The sequence below is a fragment of the Rhododendron vialii genome, chromosome 4a (genome assembly GCF_030253575.1).
Source record: "Rhododendron vialii isolate Sample 1 chromosome 4a, ASM3025357v1".
NCBI lineage: Eukaryota > Viridiplantae > Streptophyta > Magnoliopsida > Ericales > Ericaceae > Rhododendron > Rhododendron vialii.
Window position 1 is genome coordinate 32,276,939 of NC_080560.1, and position 25,671 is coordinate 32,302,609.

Sequence of the window (25,671 nt, forward strand, 5' to 3'; positions counted from 1 at the left end):
AAACGAGTGGTAGTGCGGCACACGGAGAACCTCAAGAAATTTGTAGTCTACGCAACAGAAAAAAAAAAGGGATAGAAGAGGTTTATATAGACTGCTCGAGCCTCGATGGGAAGGGGGAAGAAGTATTGGGTTTGGCTTACAATAAGTCTACGGTTCCCGACCCTATTTCCCGACTTGGCTCCTGATGCTGACATGGCGGGTGGGCCCTACGTCAGCAGCTACCAAAAAAAAAATATACAAAATCGTTGAAAATTTTTGTTTCCCCAGATCTAGAGGAAGGAACGGAGAGAGAGAAAGAGGAGGAATATGACGGGGTTACCACCGGCAACCCCCATCACCTGCGACTCCCACAAGCCTCACCCTCCACCTCCGGCGACCACCACCAACAGCGAAAATCTCCCCGGCCCAGCAACGACGCCAACACCGGCGCCATTACCAACCACCAAGGTCTCCCTCTCTGTGGGTTGTCGGACCCCTACAATTTCAGTCGATTCTAGCCTTCAATTTAACTGTAACTTGTTCAAACCAAAAAAAATTAGGGCTTGTGAAATTAATTTAATTGAACCGGTACTTTTTGCTTAATTTTTGAGTGAAGAATTTTCTCCTACATCCCCATGTTTTTGGGATATGAATGCGTTCAGCACTATTATACTCCTGTTTAAGGCTATTAGTTATAAAGATGCAGAATTTAGCATTGTCAGAGCTTCTAGTTATGGCGTATACAGTATACTAAGCTTCCAAAATTATCAAGTTTAGATAGATTGCTGGAGTTTTCTGCTATCTAAGATCCAACAAGTTAACATAAGTTAATGGTATTGAAATGTAGTGTTGTGCTCTTCCAAGGATTATTTGGGGTAATAGTTACCGGTTACTTTAATCTTAGGTGCATTCCAAAAATGCATCTTATATAGCCTTATACTGTCAGACTTGTAACTTATGGCACGTCCTTGATAACACCTCCTCTTCTTACTCAGTCATTCTTCCTCAATGGTCAATTTAAAGATAGATACAGAAAAAGGGATTCATGAACTAACTGTTGTCATTCTTCCCATTTTGCTGCTTGCATCATGCATGACTTCATTTTCTTGTTTAATTTCTTAGGGATTGTGATGATAAGTTGTCACGTGAATCATTAGGCTTACATACGGACTCGACTACAAAGGAAATGCATGCGGCGATAGGCATGCAAATCCTGACCTTCGTGAATTAGAACTCAGATATTGGTTGAACCCCAATCAGGTTTACCAGAGTGGTTTAAAAGACAGCCAATTCGAGCTTGATAATGCTCGGAGTATCTGTTTAATGGATTGCCCAACCCATCAGAAGATTCACTCACTTGGGTGTGTGATTATCCACAGGGAGATATTCATCTCTCAGTTGATGACTGGATTGATAGGAATTATGATATTCATCTCTCAGTTATACTTCCAAGCGGGAATGGTAAGTTGTTTGGAGTAATAGTTTTGCACTTAGAGTTAATATTTGTTAATTAATTCCAAGAAGCATGTTATCATGTCAAGCATACTGCTTTTCACATGCTTAGGTAATATTGTTATGGTAGTTGAAACAAAGGAGATGAACACGAATCCCGCAGACTAAGCGTCCTGCTTATATAAGGATAGTCATCTGAAGAAAAAGCAGCATGCTATTTTCGCACACTAAGACTTTTGCCAACCTGACGAAAATGTTTGAAATCGGTAAAAACACTCCAAACTGAACCATGACAATAAAATCAAAATGAGTTGTTCGAAGTGACTCATGATTCTTAATCAAATATAGTAACTTTGAAGCATCAGGAAACATTATAAAAGTCATATTGAAAATTTTTTGTCACTACCATTTAGCTATTATTCCACGAAGCCTAAAAGTTTTACACTCGCATTTATCAGTGGCCAGCAGCACACTCAGTTCAAAAGTTTCTACTTTTCTATTTCCACAAGGAAGTACAGAAGTTGTCTAATCCCATAATCTAATCCCAAATTCCAAATCAACCCCCAAGCATGTTATATTTGCAATTTCTACTTAAATCCCTTTCCACTTACCTGTGCTTCAAGAGTAAAGAACAAAAAAAGCAGTGGAACAATAATTTATCGACACTCTTAATTTTGTTCTTTTTTTTAGTGACTAAAGATTTATATGCCGGACACTAAGAAAGGCAAGCTATCTGACGTGGGAAGCTCCAACTTAAAACCAAATAACTAAAAAAACATCAGTTGAGCCCAAACTCAAGCAGCAAACCAACGCAACTGTGCGAAGCTAACACCACCCTACTTAATATTGGCGTCAACATTAAGGAAAACAAGTTCCTTTCCAAGATTCAGGCCTCATATGCAAACAATAAGCTACTGAAACAAGGAAAGACCAGAGCCATATCCAATCACTATGATGAAGTACTGCAAAACAGATCTCCAAAAGAGCTAATCATTGAATCATTTCAATTGAAAGGACTGATATATCGACGGTTTCAACCTCTTTTCCCCAATTTCAGGTGTGTTTTTTTTTTCTTTTTTTGTTGAAGTTCTGAAAGAAGACTGTACAGGTTACGCCCTATCATGACTGTCTTGGGCAAATCTTTGTTGAAGCTTTAGAAAGAGCTAACCATAAAGATCTTTGTGATTAGCTATATTTGAAGGAAAACAGTGAGGATTTTGTAAACAAAATTTTCAGAATCACGTGTAAAATTTGTTAATGCCCTTACATCCTAATTTTTTGTAGCTTTTATCAGGTGTAGAAGCCTACAAGGGATCCTAATCAACCCCCAATAGAAAAGGGTTAGAGAGTCACAAAATGTCCTTTAATTGTCCTTTAATTACTACATCATATAGTAACCAGAGATGCAAAACGACATAGGATACCAACCTACGAATATGTCTGTGAGCTAGAGATCGATAGGCACCCATGCACCGTCAAGGAACTTGATGAGTGAAGCTGAGAAGTAGCGCGCTTTTATGGAACCGAAGAAGAATATAAAGCAAAGGGCTATGAATACATTTCTGCGCCAGCAAAAGACAATAACCAGAGACATTAGGCGGGTAATTACCAGCATAACAGTTATAACCGCCAAACCTGCTCCATGAAAGAAGCACCTGTAATAAGTTTACCAAAATCATTGGTAAAAAATAAGACCAGTTACTAACCAAATAAATGGGTGTCTACGATGGTTAGACTGGGTACATACCTAACCTTGGCACTAAATGCACAAAGTGGTTGTCCTTAGACTCGATCCTACAACCTAGAGGAGGTTCATAGGGTGGGACTTTGAAAACTGAAGCACCAATCACCACCTAAGAAGCACGGATACGGATACGTGATTTTTCCGAAAAGTAGGATACAATACGTTTGGGATACGTTGAATATAAAATATATATATATATATATATATATATATATATGCACGGGGCGGTTCCAGGGACACTCAAAAAAACACCTAAAAAAACAACTCATAGTTCCCGATCAAAATTTGATGATCTGAGCCGCTCAATGTGATTAGAACGTGATTTTAAGGGTACCCGCGAGAAATTAGCAAAAAAAATGACCGGGAAGGGCTTGATCCGAACAGTTTTTTATTGAACAGTTCAAATCAAGCCTTTCCCGGTCATTTTTTTGGCTAATTTCTAGCGGGCACCTTAAAATCACATTCTGCAGACATTTAACGGTTCGGATCATAAAAATTTGATCGGGAACTATGAGATTGAGATTTGGGGTGCTTTTTTGGGTGTCCCTTGAACCGCCCCAATATATACATATATATGTATATATATATACATATATATGTATATATTGGGGCGGTTATATATATATATATATATATATATATATATAAGGGGCGGTTCCGGAGACACTTAAAAAAAACCCCCAAGTTCCCGATCGAATTTTGATGACCCGAGCCGCTCAATGTAATCAGAACGTGATTTTAAGAGTGCCCGTGAGAAATCAGCAAAAAAAATGACCATGAAGGGCTTCATCCGAACAGTTTTTTATTGAACTTTATTGAACGGTTCAATAAAAAACTGCTCAAATCAAGCCCTTCCCAATTAGTTTTTTTGTCAGTTTCTCGCGGGCACCCTTAAAATCACGTTCTGAACACATTGAGCGGCTCGGAACATCAAAATTTGATCGGGAACTATGAGATTAAGATTTGGAGGGTTTTTTTAAGTGTCTCCGGAACCGCCCCGATATATATATATATATATATATATATATATATATATATATATATATATATATATATATATATATAATTTTCAAGTAAGGGATCCCTCATTTTGTTAAAATGAGGGACTTTCATTTCCCGATCAAATTTTGAAAATCCGAACCGTTCAATGTGTGCAGAACGTAATTTTAAAGGGCCCCGCAAGAAATTAGCAAAAAAAATGATTGGGAAGGGCGTCATCCGAGCAGTTTTTTTTGAACCGTTCAATGAAAACTGCTCGGATGAAGCCCTTTCCGGTCATTTTTTTTGCTGATTTCTCACGGGGACCCTTAAAATCACGTTCTGATCACTTTGAGCTGCTCGGATCATCGAAATTCAATCGGGAAGGAGAGTCCCTCATTTTATTAAAATGAGGGATCCCTCACCGGAACCTAACTCTCTCTCTCTCTCTCTCTCTCTCTCTCTCTCCATATATATATATATATATATATATATATATATATATATATATATATATATATATATATATATATATATAATTTTTCATTCCTAAAATTCCATTAATGATTAAAGAAATGACAGACGAGAGAGAGAGAGAGACAAGAGACGAGATATATACAGTATATATATACATAGTAAAACAACGAGAGAGAGAAAAGAGAGAAAAGAGAGATGACAGACATAAGAAATAACAAATTTACCCCGTGCATATCCGAAATGTATCCAAGAGTATCCGAAACGTATCAGGATACCAAAAATTAATTCCAAAATCTGGATACTCTAGAAAATGTATCCGATATGTATCCGGAGTGTATCCGAGTGTATCGATATCTGATGCGCGTACGGTACATGATACAAAGGCCAAAATAGAGTATCCGTGCTTCATAGATCACCACTTACAACAATCATAATTATATATACGGGTAAGTCATAATACAAATAGAAGAAAAGCTATTCTGATCATTTGATTCCACCATTTCGAGGTGCTTGTCATTAAAATATAGGGGACTGAAGAGTTTCATTTCATCAATAAGTAGCATAAAATTTAGTCCTTTATAGGGACTTACCATGCACGATAGAACTAGTACGTTGTAGTCCCTCAGTCAAGAAATACAGATTCCTTCCAAACTAAAGAATTTGAAAAAGAGAACACAAGAGAGGGAAGGGAAGAACAATTGAGCAATGCCTTCTTATTTGCAAAAAAAAGGAAACCATTTCAGAGAAAGTACCTGCTGCATTGCTTATGTGTTTCATGTTTCTGAAACCAATAGTAACAGCCAAACATAACACCATTGAAGTCCAGTTGATCTCCGAAATGTAGATCGGCCATGGATACTGGGCGAGGTGTGTACTATTTTGACCCTTGGGAAGCAACCCAAAGCAGAACACTGTCGGATAATGGAGAAAGTCCCGGTGATGATGGATTGGCTTCCACAACTGCTGCGAGTATGGCTAATGCTAGAACAGGCCATTGTATTAGCTTGGACAAAGCAAGTAGGTAATGAAAATCAGCTAAAACTCAACTTAAAGGCTCTTGGATTAGTTATCGCCTACAAATACCAACACAAATTATCATGAGAAAAATCTAGAAACGGCTAGTAGAAAGAGCAAAAACATAGTACCTACCAGGTACTGATACATAGAATCCAATGTGGTAATCACTTTCAATAATATGGTGCTTGGAAAGATAAGCTGCTTGCGCCATATACGCAAGGATCAAGGCTGGGTAAACTACAAAGGTGAAACCGTGAAAGCAACCTTCAATTAAGTAAGCTCTCCGTGAGGAGTTGATTTCACTGATGCAGTTAGCAAGAAATGCTTCTTTAGCAAATGATTATATCAACGAAATGTTAAGGACAGCAGGAGAAATAATGTAGTCTTCAGTGTATTAACAACTCTCTCCTGAATTAGCACTATTTGTTTCAGATTTGATGCGTTTGTCCTTGAAGTGCTTGAACTTCTAGCACTGTTTAATTACCAGATTAGGTGTTGAGATTGGGAGTACATTCTGGCAGGCCCCACATCATCCTCATTTGCATGCAACTTTAACTCTTGATTGTCGGTTGCCTGCTTGACAACACAACCCACAAAACCTTGCCATATTCTATTCCTGGGCAGGAGCGGTTTGCCAGATGGGAGACTATTTGATTAAGGGACTACGTGTAAAGCATGATTACAAAGTAGTGGTCGAAGAAAATTCCTACACCACCCTCAGTATTAGTCTATTAGATATTCTAAATCCTTGAGGGATTGGTAACCCAATGGATGTGAGATCCCTTGTGAACTGTTGGATTCAGCGCAGGGGATAAATTTTACACCCAAATAAGTGGCTGACCTTCAAACATGGACGACAACAATAAAGAAACTACTGCAAACACTTTTGATCGGTAAATTTTATGAGCACACAAGATTCTCAATTCTAGTCTCAGTGATTGCATTGACTGAAAACAGAAACTACATGCCGTATCTGGAAAAAATAAGCATACTTTTATCCGAAAAGTTCAACGACTGTATTTAGAAAACACAAAAATCACTTTGACTGAAACTCTATGGGCGCCTACTTTATGTTTGATCCACAATTTCATCCCACAAAAGAGGCATATCAACTGCAGTACTTGACAGGAAACATAACCAAGTTTATTTACCTTGATAGACAACTGTGAAAAGTGTCCAAGATTAGCAAACATCGCTTCTGAACCTGAATTAGAATTAAAAACAAAAAAAATAAGAACACTTTGTCTATTGGGCAAGAGGACACAGTTTCACTTTGCTCTTTTACCTGTTATACAAAACAAAATGCCACCCAAGGACATCCAACCTCCCCTTTGGGTCTTCTTCAAAAACTTGTACATGTAGTAAGGAGAGAGTGCTTTGTAAACATGGGGATTCCAGTAGGGCTTATGCATACAAGCCATGCTATCACAATCGAAGCAAAAAGGAATCCTAATTGATGGGTCCCATAATATTGGAGCGCAAACAAGAATACCAATATGATACAAGCAACTGGGACTTCTACATCTGCAAAATAAAGGAACAATGGAAACAGAACATCAAATTTGCAATCTATTATCTATAAAATGATAGGATTATAGTGACCGGCCAGTGGATCTTACTTCCACCCAAGGTCTCATTACTCAGTGAAAAAGATGCAAAGACTGTAAAAATTTAGAAGTGTGGAAGCATTATTGACATAAAAAAAATAAAAAAAAACGTCGGAGCCTTAAGGATTTAAAAACTTTAAAACATATGACCTTACACAAAACAGGAAAAAGTCAATTTCCCAACCTTGGAATGTCCAAGAAAAATGCTGAATATACACGATATATACATGTCCCCTGGGAAGCATCCTACCTTGTTCCTACTTGGCAATACCTGTAGGAAAATAATTAATTTTCACAAGCCGACCACTCGTGTGAGATACTATATCAAAGTGATAAGTTTTACCATGGAAGTAATCTTTGTAAACTTCTTGGACATAGCATATCATAATTATATCATAAAGTTCATAAGAAAACTTGCATCATATAAACCTTGCATAGTCTTGGGATGAACATCCAACAACTTAACATGAATATAGGGGAGTGACCCCACATGGTGTGAAATGATCAAGTCACTAACAGGTGGTGCCACATAATATTCCTCCCTTATAACCCCTTCGTTGGTCATGGTATCTTTAAAATCCATCCCCACAGACCCTTGACAGTGTTTTGATGCAATCCGATGCATCAATATTTCTTTGAGATCATAGAATCATAATGTCATAGCATCTTCACCTTTAGATGGCAAGGAGTTCAAAGAATCGTCGCTTCTTAATCATAGTCATTCTCATAAAATCATCTTTGAATAAACAGTTCATGACATATTTCCATGGGCATAAAATGAGAGGGCATAAATCATTTTATCAAATCATGCTTTCTTGATAACATGTTCATATATAATAACTTTGAGCATATGAAACACATAACATAATTTGCTTGAAAAAAACAATGTAACTATGGTAGTATGGTTAGAGTACCTCACCTAATGAAGTATCTAGCTCATCATGCGTGCGATCTACTCCATTGAACTTGTACCGAGAGGGAGGGGAAAAGAATCCACAGAGGAAAGTTTTCCGGCAAGGCTGGCAAGCTATGCGTCAGATAGAATTTGGGTTCACAGGTTCACTTTTTCCTTTTGATTTTCGTTTCTTTCCAATCACTGAGCACAAGTCCTGTATAGAACTTTTAGGAGCTTCTAATGAAGCAAGCACACATATGTCATTGCATTTTAATTCCAACGAGACACATGGCAAGCATGACATGTCATGTGCACCATTTTCTAAAATTCTGTCCGGTATTGGCATACCAGTCCGGATCAGTCTTCCAAAATTTCCCACATAACTTAATGAGACACTAAACAGAGAAGTGGGTCTATTTATCAATTAAGCTTTATCTAATATGGCATTTAAAATAGGGATTTTACAAGACTACTGTAGGAATTTAAGTAGGTAGAAATGTTAGTCTAATAACATGGATCAGTAGGACAAGTACATACTTGATACTTTAATTCACAAATTGCCTAGAAAACCAGATGACCACATGAGTTCAACACGTAATGAAAATAGAAAAGAACACTAATGTTAACCAAGTCCAACTACCATGACCAGTTCACAATTCACATACAACAAATTACAAAACTAAGAACAGAAATAATCATATAGCTCAGAAACATAATGACTTTGAGCTAAGCAAGTGACAACAAAATGACACATTTTGGACATCTATATGACCGATCAATCAATTAATGAACAAAAGAATTGGAACTCACAGTTCTTGTGACCTTTTCAATAGATAGTTCCATTGCTGTTGTTAGTACCACTGTACCAGTACAAAATAATCAGACACTGAAGCATTTTTTATGTCAAAACAAGCGAACACAAAATGCAATCCAGAAAATACATCAGAGGCTGAAAATTTCAGTTACCAATTAACATAAAGTACAACTGCTTTTGTCAATCGCCTACTAGCTTAAAGGTAGTTTACCCTTTTCTTTTGCACTTTTCTGCTCCAAAATAAACTGCTGAACTCGCTGTGCCATCTGATTCATCTGCAAAATCATCTCTTCAGTCTCATCACGTATGTGTTTTGGCAAATACACCTCTAAATAATCAAACCACTCATCCAATGTCATCTTCTCTAAGTCCAGCCCACCAGCTTCTCCTACTTCACCTCGAGCAGCTTCCGACTGCTCATCCAGTAAACTCTCTTCAACTCTTTCACACTCCTCATCTCCCTTCTCGTCTAGAACCTCATTTTCTACACTCTCCAATGGCTCACCCTGTAAATTCCTCTTTCTCCTCGTACCCTCTTCTTCGGCCATTTTACCGACAATTTTACCGGAAATCTCAACTTCTTGACACCCATTTCCACCTACACTGGAATTCTCTTTGTTCTTTGAATCCTTTCCAACTTTTTCCCGCTCGTTCTCTTCTTTCTCATCTAAGATCTCATTTTTCACACTCTCCAATGGCTCATCCTGTAAAACCTTCTTTCGACTCCTCCCCCCTCGGGTCTTTTTATCAGCAACTTGATCCGATATCTTAACTTCCAGATTGGAATTCTCTTTCTTCTTCGAACTGCGAGTGATCCTAGTACTCAATTGCCGCCCCTGTTTTGTTCCACTAGGACCCATATTGTCATATTCTCCGACATCGTAGACATTACACAAGCTCTCTCGAGGATCACTCTCTACAACCTTCTCTTTCATCGGCCGACCTCGCCGCCTCGGATTCTCCACAGGCTTTCCTAATTCTCCCCCAAACCCTAACCCTACCTCTCTATCTTCACCAATCGAAGCCAAATTCGCCTTTGAACCACCACCGCGCCTAGGGTTCCGCCGCAACTGACTAGCACGGACGCCTCCGTGGTCCGCCGCCTCGATCGTCACCTTGATGGACGTGTACTCGCCGATTTTGATAACGTCACCGTTTCCGAGATGCGAGGGGGTCTTGGGCGTGAGGTCGGAGCCGTTTAATACGGTGCCGTTTGAGGAGCCGATGTCGGTGACGAGCCATTCTCCGGATTCGGTGGACTCAATGGAGAGGTGGCTGGTGGAGATTCCATCGTCGTTGATGGGGAGTTTGCCGTTGCGGAGTACTCGGCCTCGGCCCCGGCCGATTTGGAACGTGGATCCGGGTGGGAATTCTAGGGTTTCGCCCTCTCGCGGCCCTTTCTCCATGATTAGCTTCAAGGTTGAGCCTTCTTCCGCCATTTTCGCGCCAGAGAGAGAGAGAGGTTTTTCAGAGGGAAAGAACAAATTTGAATGAAAGGAAGGAAGGGCTTTGGGATCGATACAGGAGAGGGGAGACAAAAGAGGTTTCGAATTTTGGGAATTTTAGATTAGACCCCCTTCAACTACCTTTTATTTTCAAGTTACCCTTTACCGTTTAGAGTCAGACACTTAGCCCCCTCAGAGTGTGTGTGTATATAGACACACATACACACTCTTAATAAAACACAAGGGTGTGGATCCCATATAAACACAAACTGTTAGAAGGGCTTAGATTCATTTGATCCAATGATTGATGTGTTCTCTCCAACTCTCTTAAGAAAGTGCCCACAATCTTTCAAAAAATTTACTAAAATGCCACGATCTTTCATTTGTTGATGGCAATAAAAAAGAAAACCCATGTCGTTTGTCGTTTGGGTTCCGCCCCCCCCCCCCCCCCCGCCCGCTCTCTTTCCTGTCATCTTTCGAATTCCCACCGAGATCTGCAATCCCGTCCTAAGCAAAAAGCTAGGCCTAGAAACCTCTGTGAAAGCAAAGGTAATGCGTCTAATTTTTGAAAGCCATGTGAAATTTTTTGGGAGTTATTTGTCTATTGGGATATTTCATTCTAGTTGTTGTTCAATCATGTTCCAAGATAAGTGTTCAAGAAATTTTGATGATTTTTTTGGTGTGGGTGGGTGATTTATTTGCAATTCGAATTTTGTTATTTTGACTCTTCTTGAAAGTTTAGTAGTGTCGTGTGTTTTCAGTCGCTCTCCACGAACTTGGCAACATCCCCGGATTGATGTGTGCAAAGGCAGATTTAAAGAAGGACCAGGGGGTCATGTGTGCCCCCCCCCCCCCCCCCCCCCCCCCCCCTTCGGGGTTTTGAACTATTACACTTTAGTCCTCTATTTATTTGTATAATTTCATTCACAACCTAAAATGCTTACACTAGTGCCCTATATAGTTAGAAATTATAATTCATCAACTCTCATAAGCCTCAAAACCCATAAAAGTAGCCTAAATTAATTTGCTTCACCATTTTTCTCTCCAAATTCACCTCTCATCTTTAGTTTTACAAGTCATTTTTTTTATGAATATCTAATAATTACGGTTTGTTTGCTTGATTTTGATTTTCATCTCAAATCTATTACTTATAAAGTGTTCTTGAAAGGTATGTATGGTTTTAATTCCAAAGTTGATCTATTACAATATGTACTTTTGATTTTTTTTTTTAAAATTTATATGTAGACTGCATGTTATAACTTAAGGTTTTTCAATTTGAACAAGACCGGAAATAACATTGGACTTGATTGTGAAAAAGAAATCGAGAACATGAACAATAAGTGCCCCATCTGTACCAAATTTCTGGCTCCGCCATTGGATGTGTGTTTCCTTTTTCTCCATCAGAGCAATAACTTCATGGGTACGTTAGGCCTACGTCGAGTTACTTTGCTATGTGTGAAAACACTTCTTTAAGGGTTTGTCCGTGCCTATGGCACTACCCACCGCGATTGAAATAGTGTAGTAGTATGAAGGGGGAAGTCATAAATATGGAATATTGAAGCTGATTTATTTGGTTGTATTTGGTCATTTTGTACTTTGTTAATGCCTTCTCCATGGAAATTGAAAAATACGGTTTTGATAGAGCTGTAAATGAACCGAGCAGCTCACTAGCTTGGCTAGTTAAGGCTCCGTTCGGCTTGACTCGTTTACTAAACGAGCCGAGCTCGAACCCGAGTTTTCATCTTGACTCGTTTAACAAAAGCTCGGCTTGTTTAGGGTGGCTCGGCTCGATTAAAGAGACTCGTTTAGTAAATGACTCAACTTGGCTCGTTAAGACTTGAGCCGAGCTTGAGCTCAAATTTTGGGCTCGTTTACAGCCCTAGGTTTTGATAGCAGAGTTCTTCATACCAAGTTAATTTTTAGGAATTCCAATCGGGGTAGGTAATTCCAATTTCAATCGAGGTGGGTAGTGCCGTAGGCACGAACAAGCACTAGTAGGAGTATAAAACAGATTCAACGATGTTAACAGACAACTGTACACTTTCACCCTTCAGGCCTCAACCATTGCTACGCACCAAAGTTGTCAATCTCGTACCGGTCAGCGTACCGTTTTCACTATTGAAATGGTATGTACCAATACCGGACTGTATCTCAGTACCGTTCCGGATTTACCGCAATTAATATTTTATATATATTTAATATATATCTACCAGGTTGCAAAACCATTTCCGTGAAACATATGGCAACAAAAAATTATCTAAAAACACTCAAAACAAAGTTATGAAACAGATCAGGATTCCATTGTGATCTTAATCGAAGAAAATCATATATAAGCCCATAAGTTTTTTTTAATTAGTTTAGAACCCACAACTTATGTCATAAAAAAAAGAGAGAGAGAGAAGGTAATTTTGTACCATCCGGAACACCAGAAAATGTCCGGAACAGACTGGTATCGTCCGGTACATCCGGTATTGGCCGGAATAGGCCGGTATTTCAACCGGAATGGATCTTGAGTCTTTGTATTCTGTTTAAATACCGGTACGATACGTACCGACCGGTACGGAACGGATTTCACAACTTCGCTACGCACCGTCTCCAAAGGGCATCTCTAGTGGTGCGTTAAAAAGGTTTGTTACATGACAAAAAAAGTGTAAAAAGTGGGCTCCACTTTTGTGTTTAAAGAATGCGTTAAGTTAGGGAGAAGATGAGTATTATAGTGGTAGAATTAAAGTACGTTAAAATGTTTTCCGCCACTTCCTTTCTCTATCCCCCATTACTTTGGCTTCCCTCTTCCTTTTCTTTTCTTTATTTTTTCTCTCTCCCTCTCACTTGGCAAAAGCTCATAAACCCAAGGGACAAAGCCCGTAAAAAACCTAATAGGCCAAGCCCAGACACCCAATGGGTGAAACCCCAAAACAATTTAAGCTGTCGCCTAAAAAGCAAAATAAAAAGGGAAAATGACGACTCATGAAGTATTTTGATAAAAAAAACTGGTGTTCCCAAGATTTCCTAGCCTGCCGAAAAAATCCCATATCCAAGAAAAGCCCAAGGACCATTTGCAAGAGAAGCCCAGGAATGCGTCCCTTGGGCTCCCAAAACACTCCGGTCCAAATGACCCTTTCTAAGGGCAAATTTACGAGCCGGTCTAGTTTTGCCCATTGGGCATTTGGGGCTTGGCCCTAAGGTGTTGTAAGGACTTTATCCTTTTATGTGTTTCGGGTTGGACTCACCGGGTGTTTTAAGCTTTATTCCATTTGGATTTTTTTTTATTTAATTTTTGATTGAATTTCCCTCTTTCTCCCCTGACTTAATGTACCATTTGTCAAGTTTTCTTGAATAAATTTTTTCTTATAAAAAAATATCATATTGAGCAGGTTCATAAAAAATTATAGCCTACAATATTATATATAAAACTATTTTTTCTTCAATTTTACTAGCTTGTTCGAGAGATTTTGCTGATTACGTACTATATCACAAGAATGACTGAAATATTTTTCAACATATAAGTTGTTAGCAAAGAATGTATAACTCATACGTTGATAGTATAATTTTATGTAGATTTTGAGGAATTTTTTTAATTTCTTATACGTGCTAAGAGAGAGAGAGAGAGCAAAGTTCCGAATTCAAAATGAGCCCAATATGAAAACTCGTAGTTTAACTAGTAGATGATCTGTGCCCACGACATACCAAAAATTGTCCAAATCACGTAAATTCCAAGTTGCATTGATAGGATTCAAATTCAACTATAATCCAACACACAAAATTCATACCTCTACCATGTTGCATTTATAGGATCCAAGTTTAGACATGAAATCAAAAACACTAAATAAGAGTCAAACCCATACGCGTATGTAACAAAAAAAGGGGTGCTTTACAATGTCACATTATGCAAAAAGATAACTGTGTTTGTCCTTATCGCTCTTCAATTGTCTTCATCACTTTTCAATTGTCGAGATCTTCATCACTCTTCAACTATCATGAAATTTTCTCTTCATCACCCATAGCTTATTCAGGTACAAGCCTTTTTCATACCCAACCTTTTTTCAATACCACCCAACAATTATTCCACCCAACCTTTTTCTCTAAATACCACTTGAGCACGAACAAAAAACAATTTCACGTAAAAGCTCCCTGACTCAAAACACTTCAAAAACTATCTATTGTTAAGTAGGAGTAATAAAATTCATAAGGCCATAGTTGCATATCTCAGTGCATTGGGGGAAGTCGACTTTTGTTGCGGTGTCTTCTTTTGTTACAGATTGGGGAAGAATGAGAGAACAAAGGGATATGGGGTGCCTTGACGGAGATGTCGCTGGAAATCAGTGACAGGGCACGCGGTGGCCGGGTTTCATCCCCCTAGCTCTCACTCTCTGCCTGGTTTTGGATGAAAAAGTGAATAACCAGTCTCTGTCTTAGAAAGGATTTGCCGATTTGGTATGCTTAAGGGGCACGTCAGGAATTTGTACTACCCAAATTAAGCTAGTGATGGGGGTGGGGGGTCTGTTTCACTTGAGGAGATGCAGGGGTCTTCCTTATCCACCTGAATAAGCAATCCTTGATTGTTGACTCTAACAAACCTTGGATATGGGTGAAACCGGAATAAGCTTATTCAGGTTATCCAAATCTGTGAATGGCTTATTCGTCCGATATTAAATGGGCCGTTACGTACTCTGATCCATGTGATGTTCTGGCTTATAAAAACAAAACAAAACAAAAAATTTAAATACAACTATTTGTGCATTATAGAAATACAACTCCCAACAGACCGGAGAGAAAACTTCAAATTGGTGCACAATTAATGGTAGATTTTATATAAATATGTGAGCTATTACAACATGCTCTAAAAATAAAAATCACAGTTCACACCATCCTCATAATGGGCATAAACAGTTCGGTTGGAGTGCATTTTGCACCAAAGGACGATTGAATTCTACTCCCTCCGTCCCAAAATAATTATTCCATTTCTACTATATATATACTTTTCAAAAATATTTGTTATAATTTGTAATTTATAATATCCTTGTTTGTATTTTAAAACCTTTGTCTAATCCATAAAAATAAAAAATAAAACCCTTTGTCTAATAACTGTGGGACGGAGAGACTGTATATTGATTTTGGAACTCCATCAAACACGATTCAGAATTAAACAAGGTGTGCACAATCTAATCTGAACATTTTGGTCAAAAGGAAAAAAAATTCTGGCCCAAACGTCTGATTATAAAAAAAGAGACTCAACAAAAGATTCAAAACCAATTTATTTGATTTGATGAAGAAAACAATTAATAATTTGGTTTCTTCTTTTTTGTTTGATACTATGATCTGTTATAGTTTTCAACAATGTTATTCACACAACGATCCCAACACAATAATTTACACAACCTCTCACATACATGTGGGGTCCATATATAGTAGTGTGTGTGGAGTCCACATGTATGTGAAAGGTGGTGTTTGGTGTTATGTTTGGATTATTGCGTGAGCATCATTTTTGTACAATTTTTTTTGGAGAAATCACGGTTACTATTCTTTAGTCAACGAGATTTACATCTAGGCCTACCCCTATCGTCTTTTTTGTTTGATACTATGATCTGTTACAGTTTTAAATCACGGTTACTATTTTTTAGTCAATGAGATTTACATCTAGGCCTATCCCTATCTTCTTTTTTGTTTGATACCATGATCTGTTTACAGTTTTTTGGAGAAATCACTGTTACTACTTTAATGCCTAATTTTTGAGGTTACTACTTTAATGCCTAATTTTTAAGGTAGGGATAGGCCTAGATATAAATCTCGTTGACTAAAAACTAGTAGTAAACAATACTCCTAGCCGAAGCCCCCTTTCTCTCTCTAGAAATCTTCTCTCTCTCTAGAAACAACAGTCGCCTCTAATTAGGGTTTATTAGGGTTTGGGAAGGCTCCGCCTCTGCCTCCTCCCCCGGTCTCCCCCCCTCTCCTATCTCTCCTCCTCCTCCTTTCTTCCATCTCTCTCTTTCTCTCCTCTCTTCTTCTCTTAGCATCTGTTTTTCACCCTTTGATTTGGGGGTTTCGTGCTGGTGCGACAGGCGTGGTGTTCATGGCGTTTGCCAGTGATCCTCCATTTTGCTTAGTCCCCTCTGGGCCTTTCAAATCTGCCAGTGTGTTGGTGGTGGCGTTGGGGTATGGGTTGTGAGGTGGTGAGGGTTTGGGATTTTTCGGTGGAGGAGGTGAGTGGTGTTGGGGTTTTGTTTTTGCTATGTGTTTAATTTGTTTTTCTCCGGCGTGGTCGGTTTCTCACCGACTGATTTCCCCAGTTCGATTTTGTTACTAGTCCGAGGTGTTGGGAAAATTTCGGCATAATACATAATTCCAGAGAACAACTTCATTGATATTGTAACAATTACATAATCAAAACAAAAATACAAATGCAGAGCAGAATAAAATAGTCGAGATACAAACTGAATTTTCAGAAAATCAAACCGAGTCCTGTGTGATACTATAGTCTCCTTAAGAAAGATTCGCCGCCTACCGTCGGTGTTGTAGGTTCTTGTTTGGTGTCTTCCTCCCAGGGTTGGCTCCGCTAAACCGCAAGCCATCGGAACACCGCCGTCGACCGCCTTGGCGAACTGACTACCGCCTACCTCTCTCTCTCAAGAACGATTTTCAGAGTGTGCTAGAATGTTGTGAGTTTGCTTGTTCTTTCTCCAAAACCGTGATCCTCCTTTTATAGAGGGAGGGTGACAATTGTAACTCCAAGATGATGAATGCAGCCATGAATTCTCCAATGAATTCTGCCAATCAAATCTGCCAATGAATAGGGAGGTAACGGGATTTGAATTCACAATCATGGGCAGGGGTTACGGGAGTTACGAAATCTCACACATCAATACGTCTATTGATTATGGGGCGTCCATATACAACGAACCCGGTACATGCTCGGTTGCCTCGAGAGACCCTCCGGTAGCCTCGATTTCATTCATCTGAAATTCCGTAAAATTTCCAACATGAGGCTCTCTCGGATCTGGTGGGTAGTGATGGTGGGCAAATAATACTTGCGGGGCTTGGCTTCGGAGTAGGCGAATAAGGGCGGAGGCTTGGCCCTAGTGCCCGGTGTTTCCAGTTTTCAACTGTGGGGAGTATCTACGCAGGGGAGAATCACAGTCATTGGCACCGTGGGCCGGTTCGATCGGAGGTCGTAGCCTGTAGCGAATTTCTTCGTCCCTCTGTGCCCGGAGCATGCTCATGTCAGCGGGGGCTTGCCGGAGATGTCTTTTCTCCACTGGTCTGGTTCGGGAGGCGGCGGGTGGTCTTCTCTCGACCGGGGCTTGACCGACGTGCATCAGTGGAGGTTTTCCACGGTGGCTGCGTTTTGTTTCTCTGTTTTGTAGTGTGCTCGTTCGATATTGTATATCTCTGTTTGGGATCGTGTTTTAGGTCGGGGCAGCTAGGTGATAGATGGCTACCCTTTGAGGCGGTGAGTCGTGCTCAGGTCAAGTCTCTAATTTTCGTGATGGCTGTGTCGTAGCCCCTTTGTCACAAGTTTTTCTTGTTATTTTTTTTGTGATGGTTTGTTGTATGTTTCCCTTTTATTGTACTTTGATGGATTCGTTGTTTAGCTGTTCATGGCTGTTAATGAAATGAATTTCGGATTAAAAAAATAATAATAGGAGTAGTAAACACGAAAAATCATAACGCAACAAATGGAGAGTGAGACCGAATTGAGAAACGAGCAAATAAAGGGATGCATGTCCCCAACTGGCCAACCCGATCCCATGAAACGGAGGGTTGAAGCCCACGTTCACTGTATCACGTAATCGTCACGGATCGTTATCAATTTTCGTTCATTTACGTTCGCCTCATCTGGAACGTGACCGTCTATTTAATATCCCACGCGATTAACGGCGTGAGGACAATGTTCCTGCGGAGTAAAAGCTTTACCAATTCCCCCCGCGTTCCTCACAATTTCCCAACCTCATTAATGTTTCTTTTCAAAGTAGAGGAGTGATTTTCGCATTCTTCAAATTGTTCGAAAATCAACTCTATATTGATTTTTGTACAAAGCAAAGTTAACAATTCGGAAAGTGCGAAAATCACTCCCCTTTAAAGTACATAGATTTCCATCTTTGAAAAAAAAAATGCATGATTTTCTTTAGCCCAAATACCGTTTTAGTTGAATGATATTACATGTGGATCTTCTTTTTTTTAAATAATCGGATGTACCCGGACCAGCTTGTGCGCATCTCCATTTATTCTGGGGCCCCGAAATTTACTATATACATAGATTTTATATCAACTTTCTAAGTCGTTAAATGTTTATATATTGTTAAATTTTCTAGTATGTTATTTTCTGTATACATCTCCGCCACTATTAAGTAAAAATCCTGGCTCCGTCCCTCCTAATTGACAAGCACTTACTGTTTTTTTTTTTCCATGCGGTCAAACCATATGTGAACCCATTTTTTTAGGAAAATTGTACATGTGAAGATCTTATCCTTTACAGGTCTGCCCAATACATGCAAATTTCAGAGTAGGAGTACATGCAAATTGACAAATTGGTCACCATGAACTCGAGTTACGCGACACATCGACAGGGGGGAGCCTGAGCCCTGAAGCTTCCGGTTTAGCTGCGGCAAAATCGCACTTAAAAATCCTTGTAACCGGTAACTCTTTAAATTAAAGCCTTTTATTTGGTTAAAAATTTATTGAGCCTGATTTATTTAGTTTTGTTGACCTATACTATCTACTTATTAATAAATTTAAGTAGGTTTATTTATATTGGCTACATACGAATGACTCACCGCAGACAGTAACCAAAAACAATCAATTTACATTTGCAAAAATTACAAAATTTTAGTACATTATTTGAACCCGTCAATCACGGTAAAGCCAACCTTGCTTTTCGGCCTTCTTTTTTGTTTTTTAGTGGCTCAAACACATTGACTAACATGACAAAATTAGTTAGGTCTGACAAAGATAACATAGCTTTTCAATTTTAGGAAACATAGTAGTACTAGTGGATAAGACCGCATTAAATTGTTCGAGTTCGTTATTGCAGATGACCTTTTGAAGATTTGAAGGGCACTACAGATATTATCAACTACAATAAACCCACTTAAGTAATTTTGAACCCATCTAAGCTCGGCTAGTTTACTAAGTGACTAAAATTTCAAACTCGAGCCTTAACGACTCAAGTTTAGTAATTTACAGATTTACTAAATAGGTCTATCTCTTTAATTAAGCCGAGCCGCCCTCAACGAGCCGAGTTTTTGTTGGCTTGGTTCATTTACTAAACGCGCCAAAAACTCGAGTTGAGCCGAGCCTAGCTCGCGAGTCGCTCAGTTTGTTTATAGCCCTGCCTGTGGATAAACACACAACTAGATTTCTTTTTTGAAAATTCAACGGGTCCGAGCCAGCGTATGCAAAATTTGATTAATTTTTAAAGCACTAAACTCCAACTTATTAAAAATCAGAGCAAAGTCCCGTATTAACTAGTGCCATACAATAGGACAAGCCTCCTAAATCGCAAACATTAACCACCATTTTTTGCCTATATAAACAAAGAGTCAACCCAAATTCACCCACTGTACTTATTTCTCTCATCACACTCTTCTCTCTTCACTTCATCTGAAAGCAAAATGTCTCAGAAAGTGAGCCGCCACCAGAGGAGGGCATCCCAGAGCGTGTTCGCGCTGCCGGACGACCTCTCCGCTCCACCGCCGCCAAACACAGGTGGCGAGTTCAAGGTTTCTCCGCCGCGTCAGGGCCAGTCTCAGCTGCATCATGAAAGTCACGTTGCTCAGCCGCCGCCGCCGGAGTTTTCCGACCAGGGGAAGAAAGGTGTCGTTGATCAGAAGGCGTCGAGAAAAAGCGTGAAATAAGTTGTCTAGTACTCCGTACCTTTTTTCGATTTCGGTTTCGTTGGAATGGTTTGCAGTTTAATGCGTTTCAAGAAAATTTGAGATTCTATTCTAGTTTGCTAATAATATGGCATTAATCCTCTGGTTGTTCTGTTTTGAATGTGAAGTTCTTTTCATTTTTTCAGATCAATAGAATGTTGAATGCTAGGAAATTATTTTCCCAACGAGAAAGTTATATAGAAAATTCTACCAGTCCGCCGAGACCATTAGGATTTATGAAAATCTGATACGTTTTTCTTCGAGGGAAAAGTCTGCATTCTGTCGCATTGTGAAGAATTTAGTATTAATGACGAGATCGCTTATTAACTTTCGTAAGCATCTGTTATATAAATACGTAAATATTTTTTTCTATTATTGATAACAATAATATGGCCGATCATCGCAGATATGATGGTTGTTTTCCAAAAAACAACATTAGGGAGAAAGTAAGAAAATAAACACTAGATCGTCCCTGAGGCAAAGCGGTCGCTTCGGACCTTCAAAATTTTACCAAAAATTGGGGCCCCAATTAATTAAAGTGATATGAAATATTATGTATTAAAATTCAGTATTATAATAGTATAAAATTAATTGCTGGTTCACTTGCGGGAGCTGACTTTTTTTGGAAGAAAAATTTGAAGAAGTAGCACGTGGATGGTTCGGATCTTGGGGCACGAACATCTGTTTAAACAACAAAATAAGATGAATTTTTAATACCGGATTACGATGTAATAGGAATTGACAGAAAATTAGTACGTAGATTTTAATTAGTAGTAAATAATATCAATTTGCAGTTAATTTATTACTATATAGTGTTACCCCGTGCCTACGGCACTACGCATCCCGGTTGGAAGGGCATGGCAGTTGCGTGATTTAGGTGAAAACCATGTGCACTTAACCGGAAAGTGAGAAGATGCACTACAGCCATTGGATCAAATGAATCTAGGCCGTTCTAACAACTTGTCCCCACACCCTTCTGTTTTATAATAGAGATTATTACTATATAGTGTTACCTCGTGCCTACGGCACTACGCATCCCGGTTGGAAGGGCATGGCAGTTGTGTGATTTAGGTGAAAACCATGTGCACTTAACCGGGAAGTGAGAAGATGCACTACAGCCATTGGATCAAATGAATCTAGGCCGTTCTAACAACTTGTCCCCACACCCTTCTGTTTTATAATAGAGATGTTGTTATATAAAATACATAAGGTTTCATTTTACGAGTCCACTTTGAGCCCCAAAAATGTCAGGTACGACTCAAATAAACAAGTTTTTTTGTTGAAGCTTATTTAAAATTTGACTCGTTATTTGTAAGTTAAACGCATTGATTTTAAGACTCTCTGTACTCTATACAACTCTTTAACTCAAATTTGGCTCAACAAACAAACGTTTATGTTTTGATGACTATATGTTAAAAAATAAGATACTTTTATTTAAACTTGATTTTGCCCCACAATTGATGTTCGCTCTTGGAATTTTTTTTGGTTAAAAGAAGAAAGGTAAACAATTTTTTAATTTTTATTGCTTGGTCTCATCATTTCATGTAAAAGACTCAAAAACTCGTATTTGGTTTGACTCCACCATGTGCAGATATAGGCCAACACATACCTACCACATATCTGCAAAAACAAAAAATTGTGTGAATAAACTGATATCTCTAGATATTCGGCCCCTTTTGGACTCACTCCGGGCCCACTTCGATGATCGATACTTTTTAATTTTTAGATTTCATTGAGATCATTAATTACGTCAAAAATCAAGTTGCTTGCATAACGTTTGATACAATTTCAGAGCACATTTATACTGGTAAATAGGTTAAATGGGTATGTACTGATCTCGTGTTGTATCCTTTTTTTTTTTTGCTCGGCAAACGAAACTTTTTATTAAATTCGACGGGGTACATCGATCAAAAACAGTAACTATTACATGAAACTACAGAGCTATATCCAACCAAGATTGGATAGGAACACCTCACTGACTACCCTCCTTGTCTACCTCACCCTACAATTTCACTTTTCGGATCCCATCCAAATATCCTTTGAAGTCCTCTACCGTGTAGAGCTTGATGTCAAATTTGGCCTTCGTCCACATGGCTACCTTAGTTTTAATTAGGTCCGCCACCTCCACAGCCTCAGTTGTTACCCTGTTAAAGATATACCCATTCCTTGTTAACCAAATTGACCATAACGTTGCAAAAAAACACACTTCCCAAATATTTTTCTCCAAGTTTCGGAATCTATTCCCAAACCACCAACTTGCTAACTCTTCCAATGAGGCTGGACAAACCCACTGGATGTGCCACCAATTCAGAATTTCGGACCATACCACCCACGAAAATCGACAATGTAATAGCAAGTGTTGAGGAGTTTCCACATGAAGGGCACACAAGGGGCATGCAGCCAAGTGAACCTCGGGGATTAGATTCCTATCAAGAAGAATCGACCGTGTTGCAATTCTATTCTGAATGGCCATCCATGAGAAGATTTCCACTTTAGGAGGGCTCAAATTTCTCCACACCGATCCCAGAGTAGTATGGCGTGATTGCGACTGCATTTCCCACTTCTGATAGACCGACTTAACAGAGAAAATTTTGTTTGCCGTCCAGTTCCACTGCATCAAGTCAGATTTTGAAGGATCTAAGGTCACCCCATTCAATCTTTGTTTCAACTCCTCAAATTGGTGATGCTCCCGTACACGCAAAGATCCCCTAAACAACAGATTCCAGTCACCATGACTCCCTCCTCCACAAATATTACTTAGTACCTCATTCTGTTGGGTAGAACGACCATATAGTCTTGGGAATTCATCCTTAATCGCAGTATTGCCCAACCACATATGCTCCCAGAATAGTGTATCGCAGCCAGAGTTTACTTGCACCTTGAACCCCTCCCGAATAGAAAACCCAAGAACCGAGTCATTTTCCCCAACTGAGCATATGTCCTTCCATATATTAGAAACTGATCCAGAGAGTGGAGTATATGGGAGCCAACTCCTCCGATCCAGATTATATTTCCCACGAATAACCTTTACCCACAAGGAATTTTTATCGTTACTAAATCGCCACCACCACTTAGCAAGTAGAGCCAAGTTCTGTTGAAGCAATCTTTTAATCCCTAATCCCCCATTTTCCTTCTTCAGAGTAATCCTCTCCCAATGGACCAGGTGCATTTTCTTTTTATCCGGTGTATCTCCCCAAAAAAATTGCCTTTGTAACTTCTCCAGCATTTTTGCAACTGCCACTGGCATTTTGAAGAGGGACATGAAATAAATAGGCAGAGTGCTAGAGTTGTGGTTGATAAGCGTAAGCCTGCCCCCTGTAGAGATGGTTCTCGTTCTCCAAATACTTAGCCGCTTTTGAGTTCGTTCTAGAACAGGCTCCCACGTTTTGATTCTCCTCGGATTAGCACCCAACGGAAGCCCAAGGTATTTAATTGGCAAAGATTCCACCCTACACCCCATCACTCGTGCAAGTGCTTGAACATCCTCCCGTTGAATCTTTACACCACAAACGGAGCTTTTAGAATAGTTGATCTTCAAACCGGACATTAACTGAAAGCACCTGAGAATTCTCTTAATGTTCCCCATCTCCTCCAAATCATTGTTGCAAAAAAGGATTGTGTCATCGGCAAACTGAAGGTGAGAAATAGTCACTCCATTACTCCCTAGCTTGACGCCTTTAATTATGTTTTTCTCTCGAGCTCTTTCCAACAAAATATTGAGTGCTTCAGCTACTACGTTAAACAAAAAAGGAGATAAGGGGTCCCCCTGCCTCAATCCTTTCTGAGTTTGGAACTCCTGTGTAGCTGACCCATTAATCAAAACAGACATAGAAACTGTGGAACAACACTCTCTGATCCACCCACACCACTTATCCCCAAAACCTGCCTTCTTAAGCATATAAAGTAGAAAACCCCAATTTACACAGTCATATGCTTTTTCAAAATCCAATTTAAGAATGAGACCTCCTTGAACAGAGTGTTTCCAACTATGAATAGCTTCATTGGCAATCAAGACCCCATCCAATATTTGTTTACCCCCAACAAACGCAGCTTGAGCCTCACCAATGATAGTAGATAGCGGTTCTTTAAGCCTATTAGCTAACACTTTGGATAGGATCTTGTAAATGCTTCCCACCATACTTATAGGCCTAAAATCCTTAAAGGTAGTGGGACAATCAATCTTAGGAATCAAAGCTACAAAAGTAGAGTTAATACCTTTCGTGAGCTTTCCATTCTGATGGAATTCTGAGAAGAATTGAGTTATGAGGTCCTTCATGAATTCCCACCATTTCTTGATAAACGAGAAGTTGAAACCATCCGGACCTGGAGCCTTTAGACTGTTACACCCTTTTAGAGCCGCCACAATTTCCCTTTCCTCAAACGGTCTTTCCAACTGTAATGATACATCACCGGGCAAATGTCTCTGAAACTGTCCCCCTAACGTTGGCCTCACCTTCCTTGCTTCTGCGAAGTTATTTTGGAAATGGACTACGGCAGCTTCCTTAATTTCCATTGGGTCCTCCATTACTCTGCCATCAAATTTGATGGACCCAACCAAATTCCTCTTAAATCTGTTATTTGCCATAATCTGGAAGTATCTTGTATTCTTATCCCCCAATTTGAGCCACCTAACTCGTGATTTCTGCCTCCATAATGATTCAGAAAGTTTATAGAGTCTCCAATATTCTGCTTTGGTTTTGCATCTCAATGCCTTTTCCTCTGGATCAAGTGGTCTGCCTTCAGCCACAATATCAAGCTGATGGAGTTTAGCTTCATTGTCCTGAAGGGCAGAGTTGACATCCCCAAATTCCTCTTTGTTCCAGACTCGCAGCCTAGCTTTCATGGCCTTCAATTTCTGGACGAGAACAAATCCAGCCCACCCTACCACTTGTACCTCATTCCATGTTTCTTTGGCCAAACTCATACATTTCGGGTTGGAGAGCCAAATATCCATAAACTTAAAAGGCTTAGGACCCCAATCCCTACTATCATCTCTAATTGTAACCGGGCAATGATCAGAGATTGGCCTCGGCAAGCCCCATTGCAGAATATTAAACTTTTCAAGCCACTGTTGAGAAACCAAGAATCTGTCCAGCCGGCTATGAATAGCATGGTTTTGATAATTGGTCCAGGTGTATTTTCTGCCAAGCATGGGAATGTCTATCAGCTCCATGCCATTGCAAAAATCTATGAACTCCCTCATACCCCTATCGAGACGTGAGCATCCCACCCTTTCAGAAATCGCCCTTATCTCATTGAAATCCCCTCCTACGCACCATGGGACATTTGAACCAGCCTTAAGCTCTACCAATTCCCCCCAGAGTACCCTTCTAGCCACAGAATCACTAGGAGCGTACACATTTACAATCGAACACGGAAATTCATTGTATAGCA

At 39.5% G+C, this 25,671-nt stretch overlaps 1 protein-coding gene and 1 long non-coding RNA gene across 2 annotated transcripts; both read right to left on the reverse strand.

Moving 5' to 3' along the window:
• Window positions 1-1,111: 1,111 nt before the first annotated feature.
• Window positions 1,112-7,370, reverse strand: LOC131323531 (uncharacterized). The gene is made up of 3 exons (XR_009199199.1): window positions 6,933-7,370; window positions 5,050-6,851; window positions 1,112-3,284 (listed from the first exon to the last, which is right to left on the reverse strand). It is a non-coding gene; the product is annotated as an uncharacterized LOC131323531 (long non-coding RNA).
• Window positions 7,371-8,966: 1,596 nt separating this feature from the next.
• LOC131323530 (FHA domain-containing protein At4g14490-like) lies at window positions 8,967-10,465 on the reverse strand. The gene has a single exon (XM_058355372.1). It carries the CDS (start codon window positions 10,400-10,402, stop codon window positions 9,155-9,157), a length of 1,248 nt encoding a protein of 415 aa, XP_058211355.1. The 5' UTR covers window positions 10,403-10,465; the 3' UTR covers window positions 8,967-9,154.
• Between the last annotated feature and the right edge of the window lie 15,206 nt (window positions 10,466-25,671).

Coding starts and splice junctions, on each gene's coding strand:
- LOC131323530 (XM_058355372.1), bottom strand. CDS start 10,402: ATGGCGGAAGAAGGCTCAACCTTGAAGCTAATCATGGAGAAAGGGCCG.